At 51.7% G+C, this 27181-nt stretch overlaps 2 protein-coding genes across 2 annotated transcripts; both read left to right on the top strand.

The window, feature by feature from the left end:
* The first annotated feature begins 5733 nt into the window (after nucleotides 1-5733).
* SCRT2 (scratch family transcriptional repressor 2) lies at nucleotides 5734-9497 on the top strand. The gene is made up of 2 exons (XM_028486383.1): nucleotides 5734-5788; nucleotides 8707-9497. The coding sequence occupies exons 1-2, from the start codon at nucleotides 5734-5736 to the stop codon at nucleotides 9495-9497; spliced, it is 846 nt and encodes a 281-aa protein (XP_028342184.1).
* Nucleotides 9498-21130: 11633 nt separating this feature from the next.
* Nucleotides 21131-27175, top strand: SRXN1 (sulfiredoxin 1). The gene is made up of 2 exons (XM_007124233.3): nucleotides 21131-21382; nucleotides 25473-27175. Exons 1-2 carry the CDS (start codon nucleotides 21173-21175, stop codon nucleotides 25674-25676), a joined length of 414 nt encoding a protein of 137 aa, XP_007124295.2. The 5' UTR covers nucleotides 21131-21172; the 3' UTR covers nucleotides 25677-27175.
* Nucleotides 27176-27181: the final 6 nt, after the last annotated feature.

Below are 27181 nucleotides of genomic sequence, written 5' to 3'. Positions count from 1 at the left end.
GAGAAGGAGGGGGGAGGAGAAAGGAGGGAGGGAAGGGGGAGGGCCTGGGGCTGGAGATAGTTCCAGTTATTAGAAAGATCCTCTTACAAGCCATTCCTGCAGGGTCAGGATGAGACTGGTGGGAGGGGAATCTGGGGAAGGGAGCCTATGAATGCGGAGGTCAGGGGAACCACAGGCTCCTAACTGATGAAGATGCAGGGCCCCAAATTAAAGAGTGTACCCCCAGCTCAGGAAAAGGCTGGGAGTGCTGGAGAATTCCTGGAGGACTCCTCCTTACACACACACACACACACACACACACACACACACACACCAGCAACGCTCTAGTGTGAAAAATTGCTGAGCTGACGTTTTTCTCCCTCAGCGTGTGTAAGTGTGCTGGGTAAACAAGGAGAAAGAGAGGAGGGGGGGAGGTGAGGAGAGTGAGGGAGAGAAGGAGGGGGGAGGAGAAAGGAGGGAGGGAAGGGGGAGGGCCTGGGGCTGGAGATAGTTCCAGTTATTAGAAAGATCCTCTTACAAGCCATTCCTGCAGGGTCAGGATGAGACTGGTGGGAGGGGAATCTGGGGAAGGGAGCCTATGAATGTGGAGGTCAGGGGAACCACAGGCTCCTAACTGATGAAGATGCAGGGCCCCAAATTAAAGAGTGTACCCCCAGCTCAGGAAAAGGCTGGGAGTGCTGGAGAATTCCTGGAGGACTCCTCCTTACACACACACACACACACACACACACACACACACACACCAGCAACGCTCTTCTTTACACACACACACACACACACACCAGCAACGCTCTTCTTTACACACACACACACACACACACACACACACACAGAGACACACACCAGCAACGCTCTTCTTTGCTTCCTTACTCCCTTCCTTCTCAGCCTCCATGGGCTGGCCAGAGGGTGTGGCAGGTGCATCTGGGCTCCAGGCTCCCCCTGAATGCACAGAACCCCTAAATAGGGAAGGAGAAGCCCCACAAATGGGGAAAGTTCCAGGTCTCTCTGCAGAGCTCCGCAAAGAAGGGAGAGCAGATCTAATTTCACCGTCCTCTCCAATGCAATGCCTCTTTTCTCTCCCCCCTGCTCCTCTTGTTCCTCCACTGCTTTCTGCCTCCATGGAGCCTTCCCTTCCCCTCCTCTCCCCTGGGTGATTCTGAGCACAGATTCAGTCTCGGTGAGATGCCAACTCACATCCTCCTAACCCTCTCAGAACCTCGCCCTCCAACTCTACCGAGCCCACCCCTTCACAGACCTAGGCCCCCATCCTGGGGAATGCTAGGGATTCAGCCATCTCAGGGTAGGCTGCTGCCCATCCATCTGCATAGCAGTGGTCTCCATGGACCGGTGGACATCTTCACTGCCCCTGGCGCGTCTACCTCTCCTCACACCCTAACTCTGGAGTCCAGCTGGATGCCAGGTCCTCCTTCCTCGGCACCCCCACCCCATCCCGCCCCCATACTCCTTCAGAGTGCATCTGACCCAGGCAGATGAGGGATCAATGCCAATCCAATAACGCACTTGTCTGCCCTCTGCAGCTACGTTAAGCTTCCCCAGCAGCTGAGGAAGCGCTCCTAGTTCTGCCCATAGGCTTATCTAGTTGACCACATTATACCAGCACCCGCTTCTGCTTACCCCCTCTGATGGCGCCGGGGAGTCGCTCCAGGCCAGGCGTGGGAACCTGGCTGAAAGTGCCCAATTGCCACACATCTACCCCACACTTCAGAAAGCCCATCTGGGGAGCAGGGATGCAAAAGGGTAGCCCCAATCCCTTGCCAGAGGGAGCCCAGAGATGGCTGAGGAGGTGCCCAAGGACACACAGCAGGCCCATATGAGTGTTCTACCCTGGGCATCTTGGTCTTGGTCCAGGTCCAAGGTCAAGATCAGAGACATGTCAGAGGTCCAGGTTCAAAGTCCATGTCCAACGTCCAGTCCAATGTCCAGGTCCAATGTCCATGTCCAACCTTAGGTCTAGGACAAGGTCTGAGGTCTAAGTCCAAGGTCAATGTCCCAGGTTACAGGTCCACTCCAAAATTCAGAACAAATCCAGGTCCAAGTTCAAGTTTCAATCCGTGTCCGGGTCAATGTTCAGGCTCCAGGATCAGGATCCAGACCCAATTTCTAGTCCAAGGTCATGTCCAGGTCTATTCTCAAGGCTGGCTGGTTCAAGTCTTAGAGCCACCATCAGCTTTCTCTGTGGCTCTGAACTAATCTTCCCTTACCCGAGCCTCAGATTCTCTCTTATGAAAAAAAAGCAGTCAAACTTAATCTCTTTCACCTCTGACCTTCTAGGGACCCAAAAATCTGATTTTCCTAAGAATTAGTCACTGGGAATGTGGAACAACAGGGTCCATGTGGGATACTGAATCTGGGGGCCCTGGTCCCCCTTAAAGCCTGGGGTCACAAGGGGGACATGAGGGGCTCAGACTGAGTGTCCACTCTTCAGACAGTCTCAGTTTGTGGCTTCTGAGAGAGGACGGGAGAGTACATCAAGTCCCTATGGCAGCACAGTAATTTATACGTCCCCATCTCACACGCACACACACACACACACACACACACACACACACACACACACACACACAGTGGGCAAATGGCAGTAAGAGCAGAGTGCTGAGGAAGGTTAGCTTCAACTGCCAGAGGCAGACCTGAGGCCAGAGAGATGACCTGACCGAGATGACAAGGGCATAAATGGCAGACCGCATCACCCCTCCCTGGTGGGTGCTTCATCTACCTGTTCCAGGGATCCCCACAGCCTGGAGGCCCTCTGGGGGGCATGCGAGACGCGGCTGAGAGAGATGAGCCCCCCAGAACTCTTGGCCTCCTTCCAGCTGTGGTCTCCCCTGGGATGGAGTGTCCACTGCCAGCCTTTGGCTAGGAAGGGAAGTTGGCATGGGCACCTTCTGGGGCACAGAGAGGGTAGGGCAGAAAAGCAGGGGGCCTGGAAAGACAATGTGCATTATGCATGACAGCCAGTCTCGAGGAGGCCCAGAAAGGGCCCCAGAGACACCCTGCAGGGAGCAGGAGGCTGCTCCACCAACCGGTGCTGGGCAACTCCAGACCCTTAGCCACCATGCCTATCTCCACAACCCCTTGAAAAATCTTTCGTATTGATTCCTGCAGAGCTGTGGACCTCCCTGTGGGCCACGGGAATTGGGTCACAGTCAGGAAAAACCAGAATATGGGGGATTTCAGGAGGGAGGGATGGTGGGGAGGGGCCCTGGAATCCTCTCAACACTCCCTGGGTCTGCGTCAGTGGGCACGAGCCCCGCACCCTACAGCCCTGGTTATGTTGGGCCAGACCTCACTCTGCGCACCACTCATCTGGACTCAGGGACCCCCCCACCTCCCCAGTGGGCCGGTGTACCAGCTGCCAGGGCCTTGGAGGAGGTGGGTGTCATTTCTGGTCCAGTGCCCAGGGAACCGTTAACAAAGATGCTATAATAAGGGGAGGGGGAGGTACCAGCCCCTTTGCCCAGCTCTGTGAGCAGACAGGAGAAACTATTTTTATCCTGCTTTGCTGCTGACAGACCTGGCTTTCTGCTCAGCTGGCTGGAGCTGATTCTCGAGGCCCGAGGCCCTGGCACAGCAAGACACAGCTCTAAATATACTCATGCAGCAGCCCCTCCAGTCCCCCACCCAGCAGGGCCTGGCCCTCCTCAGGAAAGTGGGCCACCTGGGAAGCTGGCCCATTACTAGGCGCCTCTCTTCTGCTGCTCAGCTTGAGACAGGGAACTGGGATATGGGCTGGAAATTCCCTGGAGGAAGTTTGCAACACTGGGAATCTGAGAGAGACTGGGAAAAAGAACACTGGCCTGGGAGTCAGGAGGCCAGCCTAGCCCTGGTGTGAACTTGCTTTGTGATCTGGTCAAGGCCCCTCTCTGGGCTTCAGCTTCTGTAGAACTAGGGCACCGGAGCAAGTGACCACCACATTCCCTTAGACACAAGCTAACGTGCATAAAGCACCAAGCAGGGTGCCTTGTACACAGTAAGTGCTCAATAAGTGTTAGTCATTACTTTTATTGATCATTTACAAAGATTTACAAAGGGCTGGTGCATTTTCTAGAAGAATAGCTTCTCCCCACCCCCAATTCCCCATCATCCCATCAGACACAGGCCAGCTGGGTGGTAGTATCTGAAGAATCCCACCACCCTTTCCTCCCACCAATTGAAAATCTTCCTTCCCCTAGCAGGTCTCCAAGCCTGCTCAGGGGTTTTGGAAAAAAACACAGACTCTGGAGGGTTTTGAGCCTTACTCCTCCTCCAGTGACCTTGGCAACTCCTCTCCCCTCTCTGGGCCTCTGGGCTTGGTGCAGTGCCTGGCAAACGGAGAGGGCGCAGGGGTAGCTGGAAGCAGCAGGAGAAGAAATACTTCTCAGATATGCCCCCACCCTCATCCCAAGGGGTCAGACAATTGGAAGAGACAATGTCTGCAAAGCACCCAGCACCTGATTTCTCATAAAATTCCCTTGCAGAATTTTTTTTCCCTTGCAGAATTTTTAAAAAATGTATTCTGGACCTTCAGTCTAAAATATCAAGACTCTTGAGCAGGGAAAACCAAAAGTCAGTCTCAGGTGACATGTACATGACATCTCTACATCTCCAAAGTGTTTCTGAGCCTTCCCTATAGCCCCACGTCACAGGAGTGGCTCTGTTCCCTATCCCTCAAATGGGGCACTGGAGCCGAGAGAGGCTCTGTGACTTGCCCATGGTCACACAGCTGGAGTATGAGTAAAAGCCAGGATGAGAGCCAAGTCTCTTCTCTCTGAGTCCCTGGCCCTCCCTGCCTCTATCTGGACCCAAACAAGAGAGGCCTCTCTCACCCTGTTGGCTGGGGGACAGGCAGCTCAGCCTTCTACAGTCACCTGTAAGGCAGAGGAAGGCACCCAAAACTTGTCTGAGTTCCATGCACAGAGTCAGAAGAGCACTGCCTATAGTGTCCTAAAGGATCCTCCAGGGTTGAGGCCCAGAGAGGTGAGGTGGTTTTCCCAAGGTCACACAGCAGCCTAAGATACCCATGTGTGTCCCCTTCACTCTCTAGCTGATTAGAAGGATATCACTAGGAGATGTAGGGACAATAATAATGACAAAAAAATAACAGCTTGAGAGGCTACTGTGTGCCAGGCATTGTACTAAGTATTTTACACCATTAATTCATTCAATCCTATTATGAGTTCCTTTATACAGATGTGGCACAAAAAGGTTAAATAACTTGCCCAAGGTCGCATAGGTAGAGAGAGCTCTGTGGATCTGAGAATGAGGTGGAGTTGACAGGGGTTGGGGGATGGGGGACAGGACAATGGGCATCATTGAGGGGTCTATTCAGCCACGACGCAAAGAGTGTTTTTAGAGCATCCCAGTCAACCTTCTTCTGGTAAAGGCAGAGTCCAGAAAGGTTAAGCAACCTGACCAAGGTCACAAAGTAAGTTAGAACCACCTCTGCCAACATGACCACATAAATTCTCATACAACCCTCCACTCCCACCCCACAACCCATGCCAAACTCCGCAGCTGCTGGCCATCATGTCTGGCCCCACAGTTCCTGTCTGGAAGGCAATTCCACATCTGTCCCTAAGCTGAGGAGGAGCCTTTGTTTGAGGCGCCCCTATTTCTACAATATGTAGAGATCCCAAGCGAAAGGTGATGCAGTACTGAAGACCACCACCAGAGGGCACCATGGAAAGAGGGCCCTGCGGCAGCGAGGACTGCCCGGTCCCTTGAGCTCCTACCAACATGGGTCACCAGAATTTTTCTCACCAGACCATGAGCCAGAAATTACACATCTTGGGTGAGGAAACAGTGGCCCAGGTTAGAGCTGCAAAATGTGTCTGTGCAGATGCCAAGAAAACTTCAGCACAGAAACCCATCTGGGGAGACTGTTATTATTATTCATAATAACAGCCAACATGTGCCAGGCACTGGGTTGGAATCCTGTCTCTAAGTTATTAGCTGTGCAATCTTGGGCATGTTACCTAACTACCTATGCCTCAGTTTCCTCATCTGTAAGATGGTACCAACCTCAGAGTCATAAGGGTGGGATGCATTCGTGTGTAGAGGTTTTAAATAGTATCTGACATATAAGTGCTCCAGGAGTGTTGGTTATTATTTGTTCACTTTTCACTTATTGGTTGCTTATTCACGGACTCTGTACTGCAAACTGTATGAGTTAGGTGCTTTTATTTTCCCCCATTTCACAGCTGGGGAAACAGAGGCACAGAGAGGTCAGTTTGTCCAAGATCACACAACTGGGAATAGTAAAACTGAAACTCAATCCAGGTAGTCTGGTGCCAAAATTGTGCTCTTAACCAATATGCCATCCTTCCTTAATAACAGCACATGCAAGGCACTGGCCACATGATCAGTGACCCCCTCCAAATGCATTCTATACTATCCCCATACCCAGAGAAAGGAGCAGAGATGCAGAAAGATGCACGACTTGCTCCAGGTCACCCAGCTACAATCAGTGTCGGGAATCAAGTTGTCCCAAGACCAAGTAGACAGAATGGTCTGTGGCAGACCCTCCTGGGCCGGGGATTGAGGCTGGCCTGGCAAATCTTTATCTCCCATTCACCACCCATTTCACAGATACTTATCAAGTGTCCACTAGCTGGGGCACTGGGGATAGGAGATGAACAACCCAGCCATGGCCCCTTCCTCAGAGAACTCCCAGCATGTGGAAAACAAGGGGAGCAGTGCAGTGGGTTCCAACACTTGTTCCACCACTACCACTTGAGCAAGTGGTAGTGGTGGAATAAGTACCACTACCACTCTGAACCTCAGTACCAGAGTGGTACCACTTGAGCAAGTACCACTTGAGCAAGCACCACTACCACTCTGAACCTCAGTTTCCTTATCTGTAACACAGGTATTTTTGTGATGATTCAACGAGGTGATGGGAGTGAAGCACTTAGCACAGAGCCTGGCACTTAGTAAGTGCTCACTAAATATCAGCTAGTATTATCATTATCATCAGTAATTACAATGGGAAGAAATACAGAAGGAGAAAGAGGGAGTCTGGGTACGCCCAACAGGTATTCAACTCAGTCTGAAACAATACTCCCTGAACATTCTGCGGCTTTAGTACCAGGCCTGATTCCTGGAGTGGGAGGTAGGGATACCTCCAGACCAAAGGACGGGAAGATGGGGTGCTGAGAGGCTGAGCACCCCCCCTTATAAAACTGCCACCACCAGTGCCCTCTCTGCATCTGACTACAGAGCCCCTCCCTACTGAGTCCTCCACCCCCGCAATCCCCAATCATCTCTGTGTTCAGAGGGCCCTGTGTGGGCAGCTGAAGGGACACAGGGAAAGAAAGGTTACACCACTGCTTTCCAGGTTGGGGGACAGTCTGCACACAGACTTCACCCTGTGACCATCCCAAAATGCCATATGAGAGGCAAAAGCACGAAGGCTGAATCAGGCAGGCTGTTTAACGGGACGAAAGCTCTGAATCCAGTTCCCTGCTTACAAAAGAAACTCTCCTGGGAGCCCAGGCCGCAGGGCCTTCAAGGAGGGTGCTGGGACCACACAAGGCCCAGGGAAGCAGAGACAAATCAGGGTGGCCCCTGCCCTTGGAAAGCCCCTGTCGAATGCCCTGGGAGAGCCCTGGCCCACCCACCACCAGTCACTGGATCCCAAAATGGAAAGGATTTCTGGTCCAACTCTAGAGAGGAGCGAGGGGTGGGGGGGGGGCGGTGAATGAATCTCACAGGGGGACTCCAGAAGGCTTCTAGTGGAGCAGGGAGCAAAACAGGCTTGAGAGTAAGTACAAGGAAGTTCCCTTCTTGGAGCATCTATTGCATGCCACATACGTGACCTCTTTTAAATCCCCCAGCAACCCTGGGAGGTGGGTCTAACAGGGCTGTGATTCTTTCATACAACATATATTCCCTGCACACCTCCTTTGAGCCAGGCACACAGATCCCACCCGGGAAGCTCACAGCCTGGTGGGGGAGGCAGACAATCAAATAATCTTCAGTGAAGTCGCTTTTTCAAGCAAGTAAAAAGCATAATTACAATAGCTAACATTTATATAGCAATTACTGTGTGTTCTCTCTCTCTCTCAATTTCCTTATATGTAAAATGGGGATTATAACAGGATCTACTTCATAGGGTCTGTGATGATTAAATGAGTTAACGTGTAAAGCATGGCAGCAGAGCCTGGCGCACAGGAAGTGCTTAATGCATTATTCTTCTCATCACTTTACTCAGTCCTTCCAAAGACCCTGGGAAGGAGTGTCCGATCATAAGCTCCATTTTGCAGATGAGCAAACTGAGATTCAGGTAAGTCCTAGGACTGGAACTGGCAGAATGTTGCTGGAATAAAAAAAAGCCTGGACTTTAGCGTCAGACTGCCAAGGTTTGGATCCTGGCTCCATCAATTACTAGCTGTGGGCTTAGACTATACGCCTCAGTTTCTCTATCTGTAAAGTGGGTGCAATAATAATACCTTCCTTGCGTGGCTGTGAGCACTTGACAGTCAACACAAAGCCAGTAGAACTTCACCTCACCGCGCTCCACGAGGGTGGTGTGGGGTGATTTTTATTGCGGCCCACGGAGGAAGGATCCGAACTCGGGCAGCCTGACCCCCAGAGCACAGCTGCAGGACAGCGACTGCTATTGTACAAGCGGCCGTCACTTCCCTACAGCGGCCAGGGGGACGCCTCCCGGGCGCCTCACCTTCCCCGCTTCCGTCTCGCCCCCTCCAGGTTACGCCCCGCATTGCCTGCCCTCCAGCAGCTACGATGCGGACCAGAAGCCGGGCCTGGACCTGGCGCCGGCCGAGCCCGCGTACCCGCCGGCTGCGCCGGAGGAGTACAGCGACCCCGAGAGCCCGCAGTCCAGCCTGTCGGCGCGCTACTTCCGCGGGGAGGCGGCCGTGACCGACAGCTACTCCATGGACGCCTTCTTCATCTCGGACGGGCGCTCGCGGCGGCGGCGCGGCGCGGGCGGCGGGGATGCCGGGGGCGCGGGGGACGCCGGAAGCGCCGGGGTACGCGCGGGACGCGCGGGGGCGCCGGCGGGCGGCGGGCACCGGCACGCGTGCGCCGAGTGCGGCAAGACGTACGCTACGTCGTCGAACCTGAGCCGCCACAAGCAGACGCACCGCAGCCTGGACAGCCAGCTGGCGCGCAAGTGCCCGACGTGCGGCAAGGCGTACGTGTCCATGCCTGCTCTGGCCATGCACGTGCTCACGCACAACCTGCGCCACAAGTGCGGCGTGTGCGGCAAGGCCTTCTCGCGGCCCTGGCTGCTGCAGGGCCACATGCGTTCTCACACGGGCGAGAAGCCGTTCGGCTGCGCGCACTGCGGCAAGGCCTTCGCCGACCGCTCCAACCTGCGCGCGCACATGCAGACGCACTCGGCCTTCAAGCACTACCGCTGCCGCCAGTGCGACAAGACCTTCGCGCTCAAGTCCTACCTCCACAAGCACTGCGAGGCCGCCTGCGTCAAGGGGGCCGAGCCGCCCCCGCCGCCCCCCGCCGGCCTCGCCAGCTGAGCCTCCCGCCGTTCCCGGGGCCCCCCACCTGCGCCCTCAGCGTCCCCCAGCTGCGTTCCCTTGCCCACGCACCTCGTGGGGACCCTGCTCCCAGACCGGAACTTTTCTCTCCAGCCCCTAACCCAGAACTCGCTTCCGGCACTGCCTTCCCCAGTACATCCCGACCCACATCGTCCTTACCGGCTACCAAGATTCGGACCTTGACCCCTTGTCCACGCCCTCAAGGCTCCCAACTCAGGCACCAGGTCCGCACCTTTCCCGGGCCCTAGAGCCGGAATTTTCTCCCCCCACCCAGACTCTGCACCTCTACCCTTCTAACTTGAAGACCTTTCCTCTCATTTCTGAGCTGAGTCTCAGACCGGTTCTCTACTGGAGCCCCGAATGTAAGGCCTAAACCCCCCCTTCGACTCTCACGCCTGCAATGGATGCCCCATCCACACCAGGACACAGGCCTGAGGGATCTAATCTTCACTCCTCTTGGAGTCCCCACTCTGTCCCTGATCCCCTCCTCACCTCGGCCTTAGGTCTAGCCATTCACACACCACCACCACCCCACCTTCTAAATCCTCGGGGGGCCTTCTCACCCATTCCCAACCCTACTCTCTCCAGACCCCTCATTCCACTAGCAGCTCTCACTCCTCTGAGTTCACCTGAGCTGGGGCAGACTTGAGGGGCAGTTCAGGGTCCTGCCCCCTAATGTAGCCCCTCTCTCACCCCGGGACAGCCCCTCTCTCACCCCAGAACAGCCTCTCCCCAGATTCTCTGAGCACTTTCCCCACCCACAGGACTACAGGTACCCCTCCTTACTCGTTGGGGTGAAGGCTGGGGCACCTCACAAATGCCCTTCTCCCCATCCAGCTGAGCCTCTCCAGTTTATTTATTTGTGTATTTATTGATTTATCTATTTATTATTCTATTTAATCTCTTGGCCTCACCAGGGATGGTCTGGCTTTCCCAGCTGGACTGGGAGGTAAGGGAGCCAAGCAAGGAGAGGGACAGCAAAGGCCATAGAGGGCTGTCCGCCACCCCAACACACCCCATTTCAGGGAGTGAGGGAGAAGCCCCACCCTCATCAGAGCCTGAACTTGCTGGGGAAGGGGGAGCGAGAATGGGAGGGATAGCCTGATGACCCTCAACTGGGGGATGGGGGACATCAGGAGGCCCAGTCATGGGGCAGGTCCCCATCCTCCTGAGCCTTCTATTCCCACTCCAGGGAGACCGGAGGGAGGAGCCTCCTCGATATGTTTCCTATTTATTCCTCTTCTCGAGGGACCCCAGGTTCCAGGGACCGACTGAGCCCCGGACCCGCTGGGGCCTCCGGCCCGCTCCGCTCCACGGGAGGAGCGCTCCACGGGAGGAGCGCTCCCTCCCGGCCACGTCTATGCAACTCTCCCGGGCAGAGGGGCCGGGGCTGCCAGCTGCCCCCCATTGGCCGCCACTACCTCCCCCGCCGCGCTTTTGCATGCCCGGGCGAGGACCGAAGCACACACCTCCACGCTCGCGGACCCTGGCCCCCTCTGCTTTAAGCACACGCCTCTGCCCCATCTCTAGGCGCTCAGCTCCGGGGCAGGAGTCCCGGACTCTCCGACCCTCCCCCTCTCCCCTGAGCCGCAAAGGAGGGTGGAGGCTGGAGGCTGGAGGGGCCCCTGGAGCAGGGGCACTTCTCTAGGGCTTCTCCGCTTCAGGCCCACCCGGGAAAGCGAGGCGGCAGGGATGCGGAAAGGGAGAGGGGTTGCAGAATCAATTACGGAGGGTGTTGATCCTGTAAATAGGAACTTCCGACAGCAATAATTTTCCATGCATGCTAAGCCTTTTGGCCATATTTTGTATGAGCGCTTGGCGCTCTCCCTCCCTCCTCCTCCCCCATCTCCTAACCCAGACCCCCATCCCTTCCTCACCTCCAGCAGTATTACTTGTAAGGCAATTCAGGGATATTAAAGGGACTTTGGCCACTCACCAGTGCCTCTAGACCTTGTGATGGGGACGGGTTTGGGGTGGGGGGCATCTGAGAGGCAGCCAGATTTTTTTCCACTCAATTTCAATTTCCCTCCCTGTCGTCTGACCAGCCTGTAGCTGCCACCAGCAGTCACACAGTTCCAGGGGTCCCTTGACATCCACAAGGTCCCAGGCATCCTCAGTCCTAAACAGTCCTCAAATACTGGGGTTGCAAACTGAAAGAGTTCAAGACCCAGATTAATAACATAAGGGAATGAAGCTGGTTGCCGTAAGACATTAGGGGATGGTTGTGCCTGTGACTGACAGGAAACAGCCTGTCTCACCTTAAAGAATTGCAATTCAAATTAACTGCACCTGCCAAACAAATATAACCGTGGGTCAGATCTGTCCCTTGACAGCCAGTTTACAACCCCTATATCCTTCCGCACTTCACCCTCTGCTGCTCTGGCTGTGGGGGTTCTGGCCAGCCCTAGTGGTCATACAAGCAGCAAGCACATGCATGCAAAAAGGTTGACTTTGGCTCAGCAGGCAACATTGCCCCAAAACAATGAGCTGCCCCTAGAGCCTGTGAGCTACCTGTCACCAAAACTGTTCCGGAAGACAGTGGACAACCAGTCCATCCTCCTTGCCAGCTGGCTTGGTGATCTTTCAAAATACAAATTCTGCCCTTGCCTTACTAGAAAGTTCCCTGGGGACTACTAGCACCATGCCACTTAACTCCAACCCCCAGCACAGACTCACAGGGTGGGGGGGTAGGGGGCTGTGTGCTTTGAGGGCCCGATGCCAGGCTGGGGGCTTGGGGCGGCTGTAGGCTGGAACTCCATCTCCCCTTGGGCCACCTTTCGGTTTTCTTCCTTTTGTAGGCAGTGCACTCAGCTTTTTTTTTTTTTTTTTTGGCCAGGCGGCACAGCTTGTGGGATCTTAGTTCCAGACCAGGGATCGAACCCAGGCCCTCGACAGCGAGAGCGCAGAGTCCTAACCACTGGACTGCCAGGGAATTCCTTGCACTTTTAGAACCTGTCCATCTTTCCTTTCACACACCTCTGGACAGGCTGGCTGCATCCTGAGCTATGTGCCAGGTGTCTCCAGCAATGACAGCAGTGTGGAAATCCCCTACAAAGTTTCCAGAGTGGGTTTGAGGGGCCCAGGCACCTGATGCCTTCCCTAGCCATCCACCCGCAGTTCTCTGTAGCTACACACTGACCCTGATTGGCTGTTGCATCAAATTACATTTGTTTCAGGTCCAGGGAACAGAACCCACTGTAGATCAACATTTTATAAACATCTAATATGTCATCTTGTGACCTTAAAGGGAACCAGCCCTAGCACGAAGCCCACACAGCCTAGACAGCAGAGCAGAGATGCGAAAGCCCGTGTCCCTGTTACCTGCAGCCCAGAGCACCTCAATTAGCATATCGTCCAGTCTGCTTTTCACAGTCCTCTCAAAGGAAGCCCTCCAGGATGCAACTCCAGCTCTCCTCTGCCCTGTCTGGCTGCTCCATCCAGCATCTTTGCAGCCTCACCTTCCTATGCCCAAGGAAGGAACCCACTTCCTGTTCCTTCTTCTGTCGTGGTTTGTCCTCCTCAGGGTTCTCTCCCAGACTCCTCTTCTCACTGTGTATTCTCATGAGGCAATCTCATCACACCCATGGCTTCAGTTTTCACCCACATGCAGATGACTCGCAAATTTACATTTGTGATAAATGTAATGTAATTTACGTTTACATTTTCATTTCTGACCTACTCTCTGAGCTGCAAATCTGCCTGCAAACCACTGCCACATGGATATCCCAAAAGTACCATAGGCCAGCCCAAGTCTGAAGCCATGATTTGGTTCTCTCCTGCGTCTGTCTCCCCTACCCTTCCATCCAATCCATCAGGTTCTGTTTATTTTTCCTCTTCGTCTTCTCAGTCTCCACCCTAGTCCATAGCTACCATCATCTCTTACCTGGACAAATGGACCAGCCTTCTCACTGGTCTCTCTGGATCCATTCTACCTGCACCACCTCCCTCCCTCTCTCCACAGTGACCACAGGGATCTTTTAAAAAATGCAGATCTGATCATGTCACTGCCATTCCTCTTCCCTGTTTGAATGCTTCAATGACTTCCCACTGTGTCGGGGGGGGAGGGGGGAGAGGAACCAGCTTTCAAAGACCTACCTGATCTCTTTCCATCACTCCAGCTGAACCTTCAGCCATGAGCCCCTTTGCTCTTTGAGTTCCAGCCACTTCTGTTTAACAATTTTGCTCCCTCCTACCACAGGGGCTTTGCATAAGCTGTTCTCACCACCAGTAACATACTCTATTTGCACTGCCATTACCACCACTGTTGACTAGTTATTGCCTTTTCATCCTTCATCTCTCAGCTGGATGATCACTTCCCCAAGGACCACATGATCTTGGTTCACAGCATTTACCATCAATGCACACTTTCCCTTTAATCAGCGTGAATATTTGGTTATTCTCTGTCTCCCCCATTAGATTAAAGCTTCATGAGAAAGGGACTGACAGTGTCTTTTTGCTTATCATTAAATTTCCTGGGTCTAGTGCAGTACCTAGCCAATAGCAGATAACCAGTAATTATTTTTTTAATGAACTACACACATTTAAGTCATAATCAATAAAGGTGGCTTATGCCTAAAAAAAAAGTCTTTGTCCCTCATAGCCATAGATGATTGGTTCAGATGTGAGCATCTGACTAGAACTTGGAAATTTCCTCTCTCCCTCTCTCTGAGTCATAAGGCCTGTAACTTGAGAGCTGTGGCTCAGATTGCTAGCTACTTATCAGCATACATTCTCTCCCTCCTTAGTGAGAGAACTCCATTGTTAGCTGAGCACATTGCCACACTGAATGAAGACTACATATCCCAGCTGCCCCTGCAGCCAGTGGTGGCCATGTGACTAAATTCTGGTCAATGACATGCAAGGGAAAGTGTTATGTGGAACTTCTGAGACAGCACCCTAAAAAGGAGGGGGTCATATCTTTGCCTTTCCATTTCTCCACCTTCTTCCAGGCTGGCACTTCAGCAGCAGTCTTGAACCAGGAGGTGACGCTGAGAATAAACACCTTACTCTAAAATGATGGAGTTGACAGAAAGGGCCTGTGCCCCTAGTGACGGTGAAGCAGTCACCCCAGCCCTGGACTTCCTACTTCCAGCTTCTCTTTCATGAGAGGTAACACATTAGGGTGTTTTAAGCCTCTCTTGTCAGGCTTCTCTTACTAAAAGCCAAATATAATCCCTGTTGACAGCCACGTTCCTGTTATGTGGAGATAGTCCCTCCGCCAAGCGACAGAAAAAAGTCTCTGAACCCACTTCTCCCTGAGGCCCAGCTTCACCCCACAGTCAAGGGCATAACCGAGTGTTCCATTTTCATTAAGCTAATTCACGTTGGCTTTCTTCACTTTCAAGCAAGGGTCTGGGCAAATACATTAAGACTAGTCTAGAAGTGCAAACACAGAGAGACTTTCGAGATCTATTATTAATTTAAAATGTAATCAAACAGCTCATATTTGTTGAGCACTTACAGTGTGTTGGGCACTGTTCTAAGGACTTTACCTACAGCACCTCTTTTCATTCTCTCAACAACTACAAATTAGGTGCCATTATGATGGCCATTTTGAAGGTTAAGAAACCAAGGCACAGACAGGTCCCTGGCCCAAGGTCACATGTCTAATAAGATGTGTGTAATTTTAACCCAGGCAAGGTGCAGAACTATTGGGGATGACCCATGAAATTCCCCCTTTGCCTTAGTTTCGGCTCCCCAGTAGCAAAGGCTTGAGTGCAAGTGGTTTATTTTGGAGGTGATTCCAGGAAGCAGGAGTGAGGGGGCAAGAAGAACGAGACAGAGGGTGTGTCGGGGGGGTTGTTGCTGCGGCAATGGGGCTGGGTACTGCTATTCTCTGAGAAGGGTCCAGAAAGGTCCAAATGGTCTGGCATGCTTCTCACAATTTTCCACCTATGACAATGGAAGACTGGCTTTTATTCACCAGCTCCTGTCCCCATCAGCCAACACCTCTAGGAGACTCCCACAGGGATGGAAAACATGGAAGACACTGCAAGCTTGAGCTGGGAAGCCAGCGGTGCTAGGTGAGTCTGGGTTTGCGTGCACCTTCCCGCCACAACTTCAGTTGAAATCAAAGGTGGGCCAAGGGGCTGTGCCACTGACACCCAGGTCTTTGCTCTGCCCTTTCCTCATCAACAAAGCTCACATTTGTTCAGACATCCACCCATCGCTTAACCCAGCCAGGGCCTCAAAGGAGGCTGACCCCAGGGGTGTGGCTGATTGGTCTCCTCCAAGCCAATCACAGTCATCCCAGTGGGAGACAGGTTCCAGCACCCATACTTAAGCAGCTCGGAACATGGTATGTTCATGGAGAATATTATTAATCCCGGGTAGTCATGTGATTCGAGCTAGCTCAGTCAGACCAAAGAGAAAAGCTTTAATTCCATCTCGCTATGGGAGAGGCTCTCTCCCTCTTCTCCTGGATGTGAACTGCTATAGACTGAATGTTTATGTCCCCCTAAAATTCATAGGTTGAAGACTAATATCCAACGTGATGGCATTTGGAGGTAGGACTTTGGGGAGGTGATTAGGTCATAAGGATGGAGCTCTCATGAATAGGATCAGCGCCCTTATAAGAAGAGACCCCAGAGAGCTCTCTCACCCCTTCCACCGTGTGAGAACACAGCAAGAAGGTGGCCATCTATGAACCATGAAGTGGGCTCTCTCCAGATACCAAATCTGCCAGCACCTTGATCTCAGACTTCCAGCCTGTAGCATTGTGATAAATAAATGTTTGTTGTTTAAGCCAGCCAGTCTAAGGTATTTTGTTATAGCAGCCTGAGCTGACTGACAGGAACAAAGAAGCAGGCTGCCCCAGTTGGCACTGGCAGTCATCTTGTGACTATGAGGAGAAGCAGTTAAAGTGTGAAGCCACCTCAAGGCCCCAAGGAGATGCTCAGCAGGTACCAAAGCTGCAGAAGAAAAAGGCAAACTTTCTGCATAAAATAAGAACAGGAACTTAGTGATTGGTGGAGGGGACAAAGAGGAGATGGAGGAGAAAACAGAAAGTGAGAATGGGACCAAGCAACATGGCAGAATTCTGTAAGCCAAGCCGTAGAAATGGACAAGAGCATTTTAGGGGTAGAGAAAAGTAAGATTTAATGTTCCTTCTGTGGCACAGAAATCCTTTCCTCTTTCCAAACACTCAGGAAAGTCCTCTGCATACCTGGTTACCTGATGTATAAGATTCTTTGTCAAAAATGAAAGGGAAGGGGAAGAGTAGGGAGCCCAGGAGCAGAACGGGGAGAGCAGGTAACTAGGGCCTTTGGTTGCAGACCACAAACATGGACTCTGGCTGGTTTGGACAGAAAAGGCATTTATCGATGTCCTGCCCCTTATTCCCTTGGGCCACCTCTGAAGCAGGAAGCTTCCTCCAGGTCCTCAGGTGCTTGCTCAGTCCGAGCATAGAGCAGCCCATAAATGGCAAAGGCTTAACATCCTGAGGCCACCCTCAACCAGTGAGGGACAGGAGTCAGTGGATAAAGATACACAGCCCCCCTGTCAGTCAGAGGGATGATTCTGATGCATGATGCTTCCTCTCAGAGTCTCCAGCAAGAGTAAGCCCCACTTAACCACCATGTTAACCTGCTCATCAGAATCCCCTGTATTGGCATTTCTCCCTTCCCCAGTCCTTCCTGGGATCACCTCCTACAGCAGACTGTCTTCCAAAGATGGTCACAACAATATCTCCCTTGTGGAAACAAGCTCTTTTAGAACCGTGCTACTCCTCCCATCAAGAGATGGAATCTCTGTACCTTCCCTTGAGCCTGGTGGGGGGGAGTGGTAGTATTGTGACAGCTCCCACAAACAGAATGCCACGGAAATGATGCCAATATGACCTCCAAGACTAGACTGGGAAAGGCCATGAAGCTTCTGCCAGGTTCTCCTGTGACACTCATTCTTGGAAGCCAGCTGCCATGCTATGAGCAAGCCCAGGGCACATGGAGAGGCCCCGTGGAGGTGTTCTGGATGATAGGCAGGATGGTCCAATGCATGTGTAAGTGAAGTCACCTCCAGATGATTCCAGCCCCAGCCATCAAGTCACCCCAAGCTATTGAGTCACCTCCCAGCTGATGGCCCAGACATTTCAGTGAAGAGACAACCAGTCCCCACTGTGCCCTGTCTGAATAACTGACCCACAGAATCTGTGAGGATAATAAAATGGTTGTTTTATGTCACTACATTTTGGATGAGTTTATGTTACAGTGATAATAACTAGAGCAGCTCCCAAATATAACTACCTGCACACAAGTCCTAGTCTCAGGGTCTACTTTTAGGAGAATCCAAACTAAAACAAAAGGATATTGTGTAGATCCCAGAATTTCTCCAGCTTCCAGTCCCAGGCTTACATTAGCCCCAGTGGAAGGTACCTCATCTTAATCCCAACATGAGGCTTAAGTCTCCATCTCATTGGTTTAGGGACAAATGGGCCGATATAATAGAACCGCTGATTGGGCAGGTCCTCTTTCCCCTCAATTCTCCCCCTCCATGGGGTCTGCCCAAGAACCATACAGGAAAACTAGGTTGTAGCACCAGGCCTTGCCAGTTCTGTTCAGGGATCAGAGGCCATGAACTTCAGGGGAGGGTAAACCCTCTTGAGCACAGAGGTGAATGCCAATTAACCTAAGCCAATCAGGGTAATTCCACTCCCCTTGCCAGGGATTGGTTTAGGCATGGAAATGTGATAAAATCTTGCCAGTGAGACATGAGGAAAAGGCTCCTGGGCAGGGGGGTGGGGAGGTAGGGGATGGTTACTAAAGCTTTCTTCACTCTTAAAAAGAGGCACAAAGGGATGTCGATGTCCTAACTTCCACCTTTAAAAGCTGTTGTATGTGATGCTTGGAGCTACAGCTACCATCTTGGGACCATGAGGGGCAAGGCTGAGGATAAAAACCAGCATATGGAGGATGATGGTACAAAAAGCTGGAAAGAACCTGACATTGTTCAACTACCTCTTCGCCAATCTTGGATATGTCTACCTCCAGACATCTTAATTATGTGAAAATACAAGTCTTCTTGATGCTTAAGCCATTTTGAGTTGAATCATAGGTCTCTCAACATACAGAATTTGTTGCCAGGAGTGTGGGTCTCACTGGGCATACCATGATGAGAGATTCAGGACAAATCTCCATTTTTCCATCCCAGAAGCTGTTCCCCCTGCCTCTTCTAACTTTCTGAAATTAGGAAGTGGTTCTAAAAGGGACAATTTCCCTCTTGATGAAATTCTCTAATCCTCAAGATTAGAGGTGTGGGTGTTAGCTCTACATCCTGAAACAAAGTATGGTTTAGATGTTCAGAGGGGTTATATTGTGGAACTGCAGAAAGAGAAAGGTTCAAGTCAAATTCATAATGGCCTCAGCATTCCAAGGTTTGCAAGAGATTAAAAACCCAACATGAATGATCTTCAACAGCAAAACGGGGTATTGCACAATTCACAGAGCACTTATTACGTACTTCTTCCCAAATCACACTCAATAACTCTGAGTGATGGGCAGAATTACCCCATTTTGCAGAGGCTCCAGGAAGTGTCCGCAACTGGCCGGTGCAACAGCCACCCAGCCCGCCCCCAGGGATAACTTCTCTGGTTTTTCTCCAGCTGAGAAGGCGAGTATGCGTTCCCCATGCATGTGACAACCAGGGTGAGAAGAACCACCAAACCAGACTTGCCTGTCTTCAGCCAGGTCTGGGGCTGTGCCACCTCCCCGCTTTGGCTCAAGCTGTTTAGCTGGAATATCCCTCCTATCTACCTTTTATTCAGCACGTTTTATATGCCAGGTACCTTTCTAAACATTTTATGTGTTATTCTCATTTACTCTCCCTGGCTACTGAGAGAAGAAACCGAGGCACAAAGAAGTTGAGTACCCCACCACGCACATACACACAAACACACACACACACACACACACACGTCACACAGCTAGTTGGTGATGCAGCCAGGATTTAAATCCATACCATTCAAGTGATTCCAGATCCTACACCCTAAACCATCACCTGCTTCTTCCCTCTTACTCTCCAGGAGCAAGCCATTTTCCAGTGTGAATACCACCCCTCCAGGGAACCTTTCCTGGTGCTCTCAGTCAACACGGCCTATTCTTCAGCACTCTGGGTGTCTGTAATGAAACCAGTCACCTTCCTTTTTTTTTGGCCTCACCGCACAGCATGTAGGATCTTAGTTCCCTGACCAGGGATCGAACCCACGCCCCTTGCATTGGAATCGCAGAGTTTTAACCACTGGAAGGCCAGGGAAGTACCCCAGTCACCTTCCTTGATTACCACTATGTAAGCACTGATTTACCCCCAACCCTGCCTTCTATCAGCCATTATCTCTGAGTGTCCTCACAATCTTCTCACAACCATTTTACAGAAGGCTGATGCTCAGAGAGGTTAAAGAACTTGCCTGAGACCACACAGCTAGTGAGTGGCCAGATGGGATCTGAACCCAGGTCAATCTGTGCCAAAGCCGTAATGTTGCCATAGATGCTGATAAACACCTGAGATTTAAACCAGGAGCCTACCTCCCTCTGGCTCCAGAGGACACTGGGTGCTGAACCTGGGCTCAAGGGGATGGAGAGTTTTAAACAGAAGAGTGGGGATGGCAGTCAGCATGTTTGGACCTAAGTCATCACCACCACCCCTTGCAGCTTTGGTGTCATCTGTAAGCAGATGTTTAGTGGCCTGGGACTCTGAGCTCAGATAATCTGACTTTCATTTTCAGCAGCCCTATCTTGGACAAGTGCTTCAACAATCACACCTACTTCCTAGTGGCGCTGTGAGGATGCAACGAGACTATTATTGTGGAACTCCAGGGCAGTGCCCACACACTGTCAACATGATTCCAAAAGGCTCCTTGTTACAGTTACTTTTGCTGAACCGAGGCAACCAGCGGTGGGTAGAGAGAGCACTCGGGAGCCTGACTGCCTGGATTTGAACCCTGGTTCAGCCACTTACTAGCTCCATGATCTTGGGCAAATCACTTAAAAAAAAAAAAAAAACCTCGCTGTGCCTCAGTTTCCTCACCTGTAAAATGGGAATAATAATCATACCTAGCTTGTAGGGTTGTTTTGAGGTTTAAACAAGTTAATGTACGTGCAAAGTGTTTAGAACAGTGCCTGACACAGCACCAGATTCAGCAGATTCGCAGTATTTCGAATGTCATTGGTATTATCACCACCTCCACGACTATTACCACTAGGGATTAAAAGGCTGGGCAGCCAAGAGCCAGGTTTTGCCGACTCACCCTCGCTGGGCACGTCCAGCCCCTTCCAACCCGTGTCCCCGCCCCAGCCACCCATGACCCTGAGTCAACCCCGAACTGTGCGCCACCCGCGCCCCTCCCGCCCCACGACCTGCAGACTCACCCTGAGTCAGCCTCCCCCGGCGCTTCCACTCCAGGGACGCCGCGCGGCGGAGGGGAGGCGGCGAGGCGCCCCCCAGCGGAGAGCCGGAGCTCCGCGCGCGTCCCGCAACGCCGGGAGTGCCGAGCGAAGGTCCCGCAGGGGCGCTCGGGGTGTGGCCAGACCACTGTGGGCAGTGGAGAGAGACGCTGTGCGGCTGCGCCCCCCGCCGCCCGCGCGGAATGGTACGGCCCGGCCGGGGTTAAAGACCTGAGAGGAGGCGGCGCGTCCCGAGACCGCGCAGGCGGCGGAGGCTGCGTGATGGGTCTCCGCGCGGGAGGAGCTCTGGGCAGAGCCGGAGCTGGCCGGGGGGCGCCCGAGGGAGCTGGGCAGAGCGGCGGCGCGCAGGGCGGCAGCATCCACTCGGGCTGTATCACCGCGGTGCACAACGTGCCTCTCAGCGTGCTCATCCGGCCGCTGCCGTCTGTGTTGGACCCAGCCAAGGTGCAGAGCCTCGTGGACACGATTCGGGTGAGGCCCCGGGGAAGCCGGCCGCGGGGAGGGCTTCGAAGGAGGGAGGTCGCGCTGGACGCGAGACGGTACTGGTTCAGTCTCAGCCGGAGCACGGCATATGCTGTGTGACCTTGAGCAAGTGGCTGGGCCTCTCTGGGCCTCTGTTTAGTCACTGAGCAAGGAGATTGGAGGAGATGATTAAAATAACGATCCTGACTCCTGTATAGTACTTGAAGTGGCCAGGAGCTGTTTTAAGTGCCTGAGCTTCTTCATGCCAACGCTATGAGGTAGATACTACTACTACCGTTCCTCTTACAGATGAGGAAATGAGACACAAGAGGATTCAAGCAACTTGTCCAAGGTCAGGCGCTTTAGAAAGTGGCACAGCCTGTCCCCAGTGCCCAGATGCATGGCCACCACCTTATCCTGAGATAACCTATGTGGTCACTTCAGGCAGTGGCACAGTGGGATTGGGGGTGTCCTGTCTGCTGGGAGGGCCTTGTTTGAACTGGAACTGGGGAGGACAGAGTCAGCTGCATCACAGAGAGGGTGCTCAAGAGAGCTGGGGTGATCCTGGCAGAAAATCTGGGGGAAGGAGGAGACATGTGTGTCAGGTTAGGCCTGCATGGCATCTTATCCCCCTCCCCCAGACCCGTGGAAGGTGGCCATGTGTGACCTACCAAACACCTCTACTGCTAGCCTGATTGTCTTTCAGTCCTAGAGTTTACACTGCTGTTCCCACTGCCTGGAACTGCTTCCCAGGTAGCCACAGGGCTTGCTCCCTCGTTTGGGTCAGGTGCCCGCCTCCCGTCAGCCCAGGCCTCTATAGCTCTCCCCCTAACCTGAGGTATTTCTCCTTGAAGCACTTATGTCCACCTGAGTTATATTATACACTTGTTTGTGTTTTATTGTCTCTCCTCCCCCTCTCATGTGAACTCCACAGGAGCAGGGATTTTGTCCTCTCTTGACTGTTTCCATAACACTAGCACGGTGCCTGGCTGTTTGTGATGGATCTGGCCAGGGATGCACTCTCCCACTCCTGGGCCTTTGCACAAGCTTTTCCCCTGCCAGTATAACTCTTTCATCTCTTTACTGTTTCTAACTCCTTCTTGCTCTTCCTGTCAGTGTCAGTGTCTTCCCTGACAGCCCCTGCTGGGTTAGGGGCCTCCTGTGGGCCCCCAGCCACCTTCATGCCCACCAGCATACCTCTGATCCTACTGGCTTGTAATGGCCTCAGACACCTGTCTTCCAAGCCAGAATGATATGCTCTGTGAGGCAAAAACCAGGCCTCTCTTTGGTTACCATATGTATTAGTTTTCAATGGCTACTGAAACAAACACCAGAAACTTAGTGGCTTAAAACATAGACAGATTTTATTATTTTATACTTCTATAGTTCAGAAGTCCAAAGTGGGTCTCGCTAGGCTAAAATCAAGGTATCAGCGGGGCTGCATTCTTTTCCGGAGGCTCTAGGGGAGAATCCATTTCCTTGTCTTTCTCAGCTTCTAGAGGCCACCCACATTTTTGGCTCATGACCTCTCTCCTCCGTCTTCAAAGCCAGCAACATCAGACCTCCTCTTGTTCCTCTCTCTTCCACCTTTAAGGTCTCTGGTGATTACATTTGGCCTGTCTGGATAACCCAGGATAATCTCCCCATCTCAAGATCCTTAACTTAATTCCATCTGCAAAATTCCTATGCTACGTGAGTAACATATTCACAGGCTCCAGGGATTAGGACATGGACATCTTTGGGGGCCATTATTCTGCCCACCCATCGTCACACCCCTGGTGCCCAGCACAAGGCCTGCCCGGCACAGCTGCCTCTCTTTGCTGCTCCACTGCCGGGCAAGCTATGCTCTACGCCTCACTTGCATCAGCTCCTTGACCTCATCAGCAGCCTGTAGGGTGTCTGTTCCCATTTTGCAGATGAGGAACAATGCCCAGTGTCAAGGCCACTTGCTTACCACCCCCGCCCACACTCCCCTCACCCCCCACCCCACTGCTCTGTGTAGGAGCTGAGATTCAAATTCAGGTGTGCCTGGTTCAAGAGCCCCAGCTTATAACTGCTGGGTCTTACTGCTTAATAATCATTTCTAGGATAAATGGAATAATGAATACATCAAAGCAGCCTAATAAGAGACCACCCGAGAGCCAGTGGTGGGAGGTCTTCTAGCAGCTCACACTTAATTCGGTCTCCCCCCTACGCCATCCCTCCCTGCCCCAGGCTTTCCCTATGTAGAGGACTACCCATTCTCCATCTAGATGCTCAGGCCCATAACAGGAAGTCAACTTATATTCTCCTCCTTCTCTTCTCCTCACATTCACCCCTACCCCGGGATCTTCCCCCTAAACATGTCCCAAACCTGTCTACCTCTCCCTGACCCCTCCATGCCCTCACCCAGGACAGCGACTTCTGATGAATACCTGCTGAGGCCTCGCCTCTATCTTCCCTGCTTTTGCCTTTGTCCACTTCAAGCCTGCTTTCCCAGGACAACTTTCTAGAATGTTCTTCAGATCATGTCACCCTCCCCTGTTTAAAACACTCCAGGGCCTAAGAGGTATAAACTTTCAGTTATAAAGTAAATGAGTCATGGGTATGAAATGTACAGTGTGGGGAATATAGTCAATAACTATGTAGTATCTTTGTGTAGTGACAGAGGATTAACTAGACTTAATCATGGTGATCGTTTTGAAATGTATAGAAATATCCAATCACTGTGTTGTGTACCAGGAACTAACATAGTATTGTAGGTCAATTATATTTCAAAAACAAATAAACAAACTCTTAGGAAAAGAGACCAGCTTTGTGATTGACTGGGAGGGGGGAGGCGGGTAAGGAGAGGAAGAAGTGTATGAAGGTGGTCAAAAGGTACTAACTTCTGTTATAAGATAAATAAGTATTAGGGATGTAATGTACAACATGATAAACATAACACCGCTGTACATTATATATGAAAGTTGTTGAGACAGTAAAATCCTAAGTGTTTTCATCACAAGGAAAACATTTTCTTTCCATTTCTTAATTTTGTATCTATATGAGATGATGGGTGTTCACTAAACTTACTGTAGTCATCACTTCATGATGTTTGTAAGTCACATCATTATGTTGTACACCTGAAGCTTATACAGTGCTGTATGTCGATTATATCTCAATAAAACTAGAAGAAAAAAATAAGATAAATAAAACGCTCCAGGGCCTACCCCCTGCTACCTTTCTGACCTCTTCTACTTCTCAATCCCCCAAGTCCACTCTGATCACACTGGCCTCCTTGCCATGCCTGCAATACAGTGAGCTTGTTCTGGCCTCAGACCTTTTGCATTTGCTGTTCGCTCTGCCTGGAATGCCCTTCCCACGGGTAACACACAGTGTGTATTATTGAGCACGTTCCATGTGCCAAGCGTTGTTTGAAGCAGTTTATGTCTATTAACTCAATAAACCCAACAGTTCTATGAGGTGGGTGTGTCATCTTCATCCCCATTTGATAGATCGGGCAACTGAGGCACAAATATGAATTGCCAAAGGTCACAGAGCAATTAAGTGGCAGACCTGAGATTTGAACCTGGCAGTCAGGCTCTTTCTTTAAATGACTCCACCTCTCTGTCTTCCCCAGGGGACTTCTCTGTGTTCAGGTCTCTGCTCCACTGTCACCTTTGAGAGGCCTTGTGGACCCCCATCCCTGTCATGTCAACCTGCGTTATTGTCTTCATAGCATTTATCACTCTAACATTCACTTCTCCATTCCATCTGCCCCACTAGACCAAAGTCCCATGAAGGCAGGGGCTGTGTCTGTACCTTATTCCCAGGGTCTAGAACAGTGACAGATAATATACATGTGGTCTGATAAATGGTTAACAACCTGGGTGGGGGAGCCCTGATTTGTAGCATCTGCCCATTTCCCTGGTGTAAATACTCTCACCGTGGCTGATTTTCATGCTACCAAGGTGATGTCAACCAACTCACAGTTGCCTCTGTGTAACAGTTGCCTCTCACAAGCCAGCACGAGCCAGTGTGAGCACCTGGAGGAGCTCAGCCCAGGTTAATAAAGGCTGCTTTGCAAACTGTCCAGCACTGTGCCAGGCTCATTTACCTTGCGCCCTCTTCTCTCCAGGAGGATCCAGACAGCGTGCCCCCCATCGACGTCCTCTGGATCAAAGGGGCTCAGGGTGGTGACTACTTCTACTCCTTTGGGGGCTGCCACCGCTATGCGGCCTACCAGCAGCTGCAGCGAGAGACCATCCCTGCCAAGCTTGTCCAGTCCACCCTCTCGGACCTAAGGGTGTACCTGGGCGCTTCCACACCAGACTTGCAGTAACAGCCTCCTTGGCACCTACCACCACTGCCATGAACCCAGAAGACACACCTGGCCTCCAGTGGGCTGAGCCATGCAAAGGTGTAGCAGGGGTGCATTCTCTTTGTGCCTGGGGGGCAGGTCTAACTTGAAGCACCCTCTTTCTTAGCTGCAAGACCTTGGACTCATGACTGAACAGTGTGGGAGCCCCACTTCCCACCTCGGGGAAAATGGGTCGTGTTTTTGCTCTTGAGGGATTATTGAGAGGGTGAAATGAGAAAGGAGATGGGTTTGGAGGGCCACCTGCTGCTGGCTCCAGATTCCCAAGGACAAGGATCCTTTTGCATTTCTGTCTCTATATATCATATCATGTGAATACATTCATTTGCAAGTAAAGGAAAGCCTAGGTTCCAGTGGCTTAAACACAGAGAAGTTTGTTTTTCCACATAGCATGAATTCTGGAGACAGTTGGCTAATGGTATTGGTTTAACAACTCAGCAAAGTTATGGCACACGTCTCTGTGATCCTTTCGGCCTTTCCCACATTGCATGTCACTTCATGGTCACAGGATGGCTGCTGTACCTCCAGCAATCATGACTGTGTTCAAAGAAGAACGGAGTTGGGGAGGAAGAAGGGCCCAGCCAGCTGGACCTGTCAATTTCTATCATAAATTCAGGCCTTTTTCAGAGGCCTGTTTGCTGCTCTCTTCCCCTGTGTATTTCTACTTAGGTCTCCTTGGCCCAAACCAGGTACAGTTGCCACCCCTAGCTGCAAAGAAAGCTAAGACGGCAGGAACACAGCTGTCACAGTTTAGTAAATCAATCATAGCCCATCTCCTAGAACTGGCACACTGCCTCCTAAATAATATTGGAATCCCATTAACAAGAGAGAAGTGAGGAATTGTGTATCAGTTAGCCGTTGCTGTGCAACAAACCATTCCAGAACTTGGCAGCTAAAAACAAGTTGTTTATTTGCCTAAAATTCTTTGGGTTGGCAATTTGGGCTGGGCTCATCTGGGCAGTTCTGCTGATCTTGCTTAGGGTCACTCATGGGGTTGTATGCAATCAGCTGTCACCCCAGATGGGGCTGGATGGTCTCAGATAGCCTGACTCACTCGTCTGGCAGTAGGTAGGCTATTGGCTGGGTGACTTGGTTCTCCTCCATGTGTCCTCTCCAGCAGGTTAGTTCAGGCTTATTTTCATGATATCATCAGGGCTCAAAGAGAGAGGGAGAGGGAGGGAGGTGTGTGTGTGTGGAGGGAGGGGAAGAGGAAGGGGGAGAGATAGGAGAAGCTCCAAGGCTTTTTTGAGTTTTAGGTCAGAATTGGTACAACGTCACTTCTGCCCAGAGTGACCACTTCTGGTCAGAGCAAATCAAAAGTTTGGCTTAGATTCAAGGGCTGGGGAAACAGACTATACCTCTTGGAGAAACTACAAAGGATTCGTGGCATTTTTTTCCACCTATCACAGATGACTTTGGATAAGCAAATAACAGTGTTTCTTTCTCACTGTTCCTCTCTCTCTTGTACA

The sequence above is a fragment of the Physeter macrocephalus genome, unplaced genomic scaffold (assembly GCF_002837175.3).
Source record: "Physeter macrocephalus isolate SW-GA unplaced genomic scaffold, ASM283717v5 random_887, whole genome shotgun sequence".
Taxonomy (NCBI): domain Eukaryota; kingdom Metazoa; phylum Chordata; class Mammalia; order Artiodactyla; family Physeteridae; genus Physeter; species Physeter macrocephalus.
The sequence above is the reverse complement of the archived record's forward strand: the minus strand, read 5'-3'. Positions and strand labels throughout refer to the sequence as shown.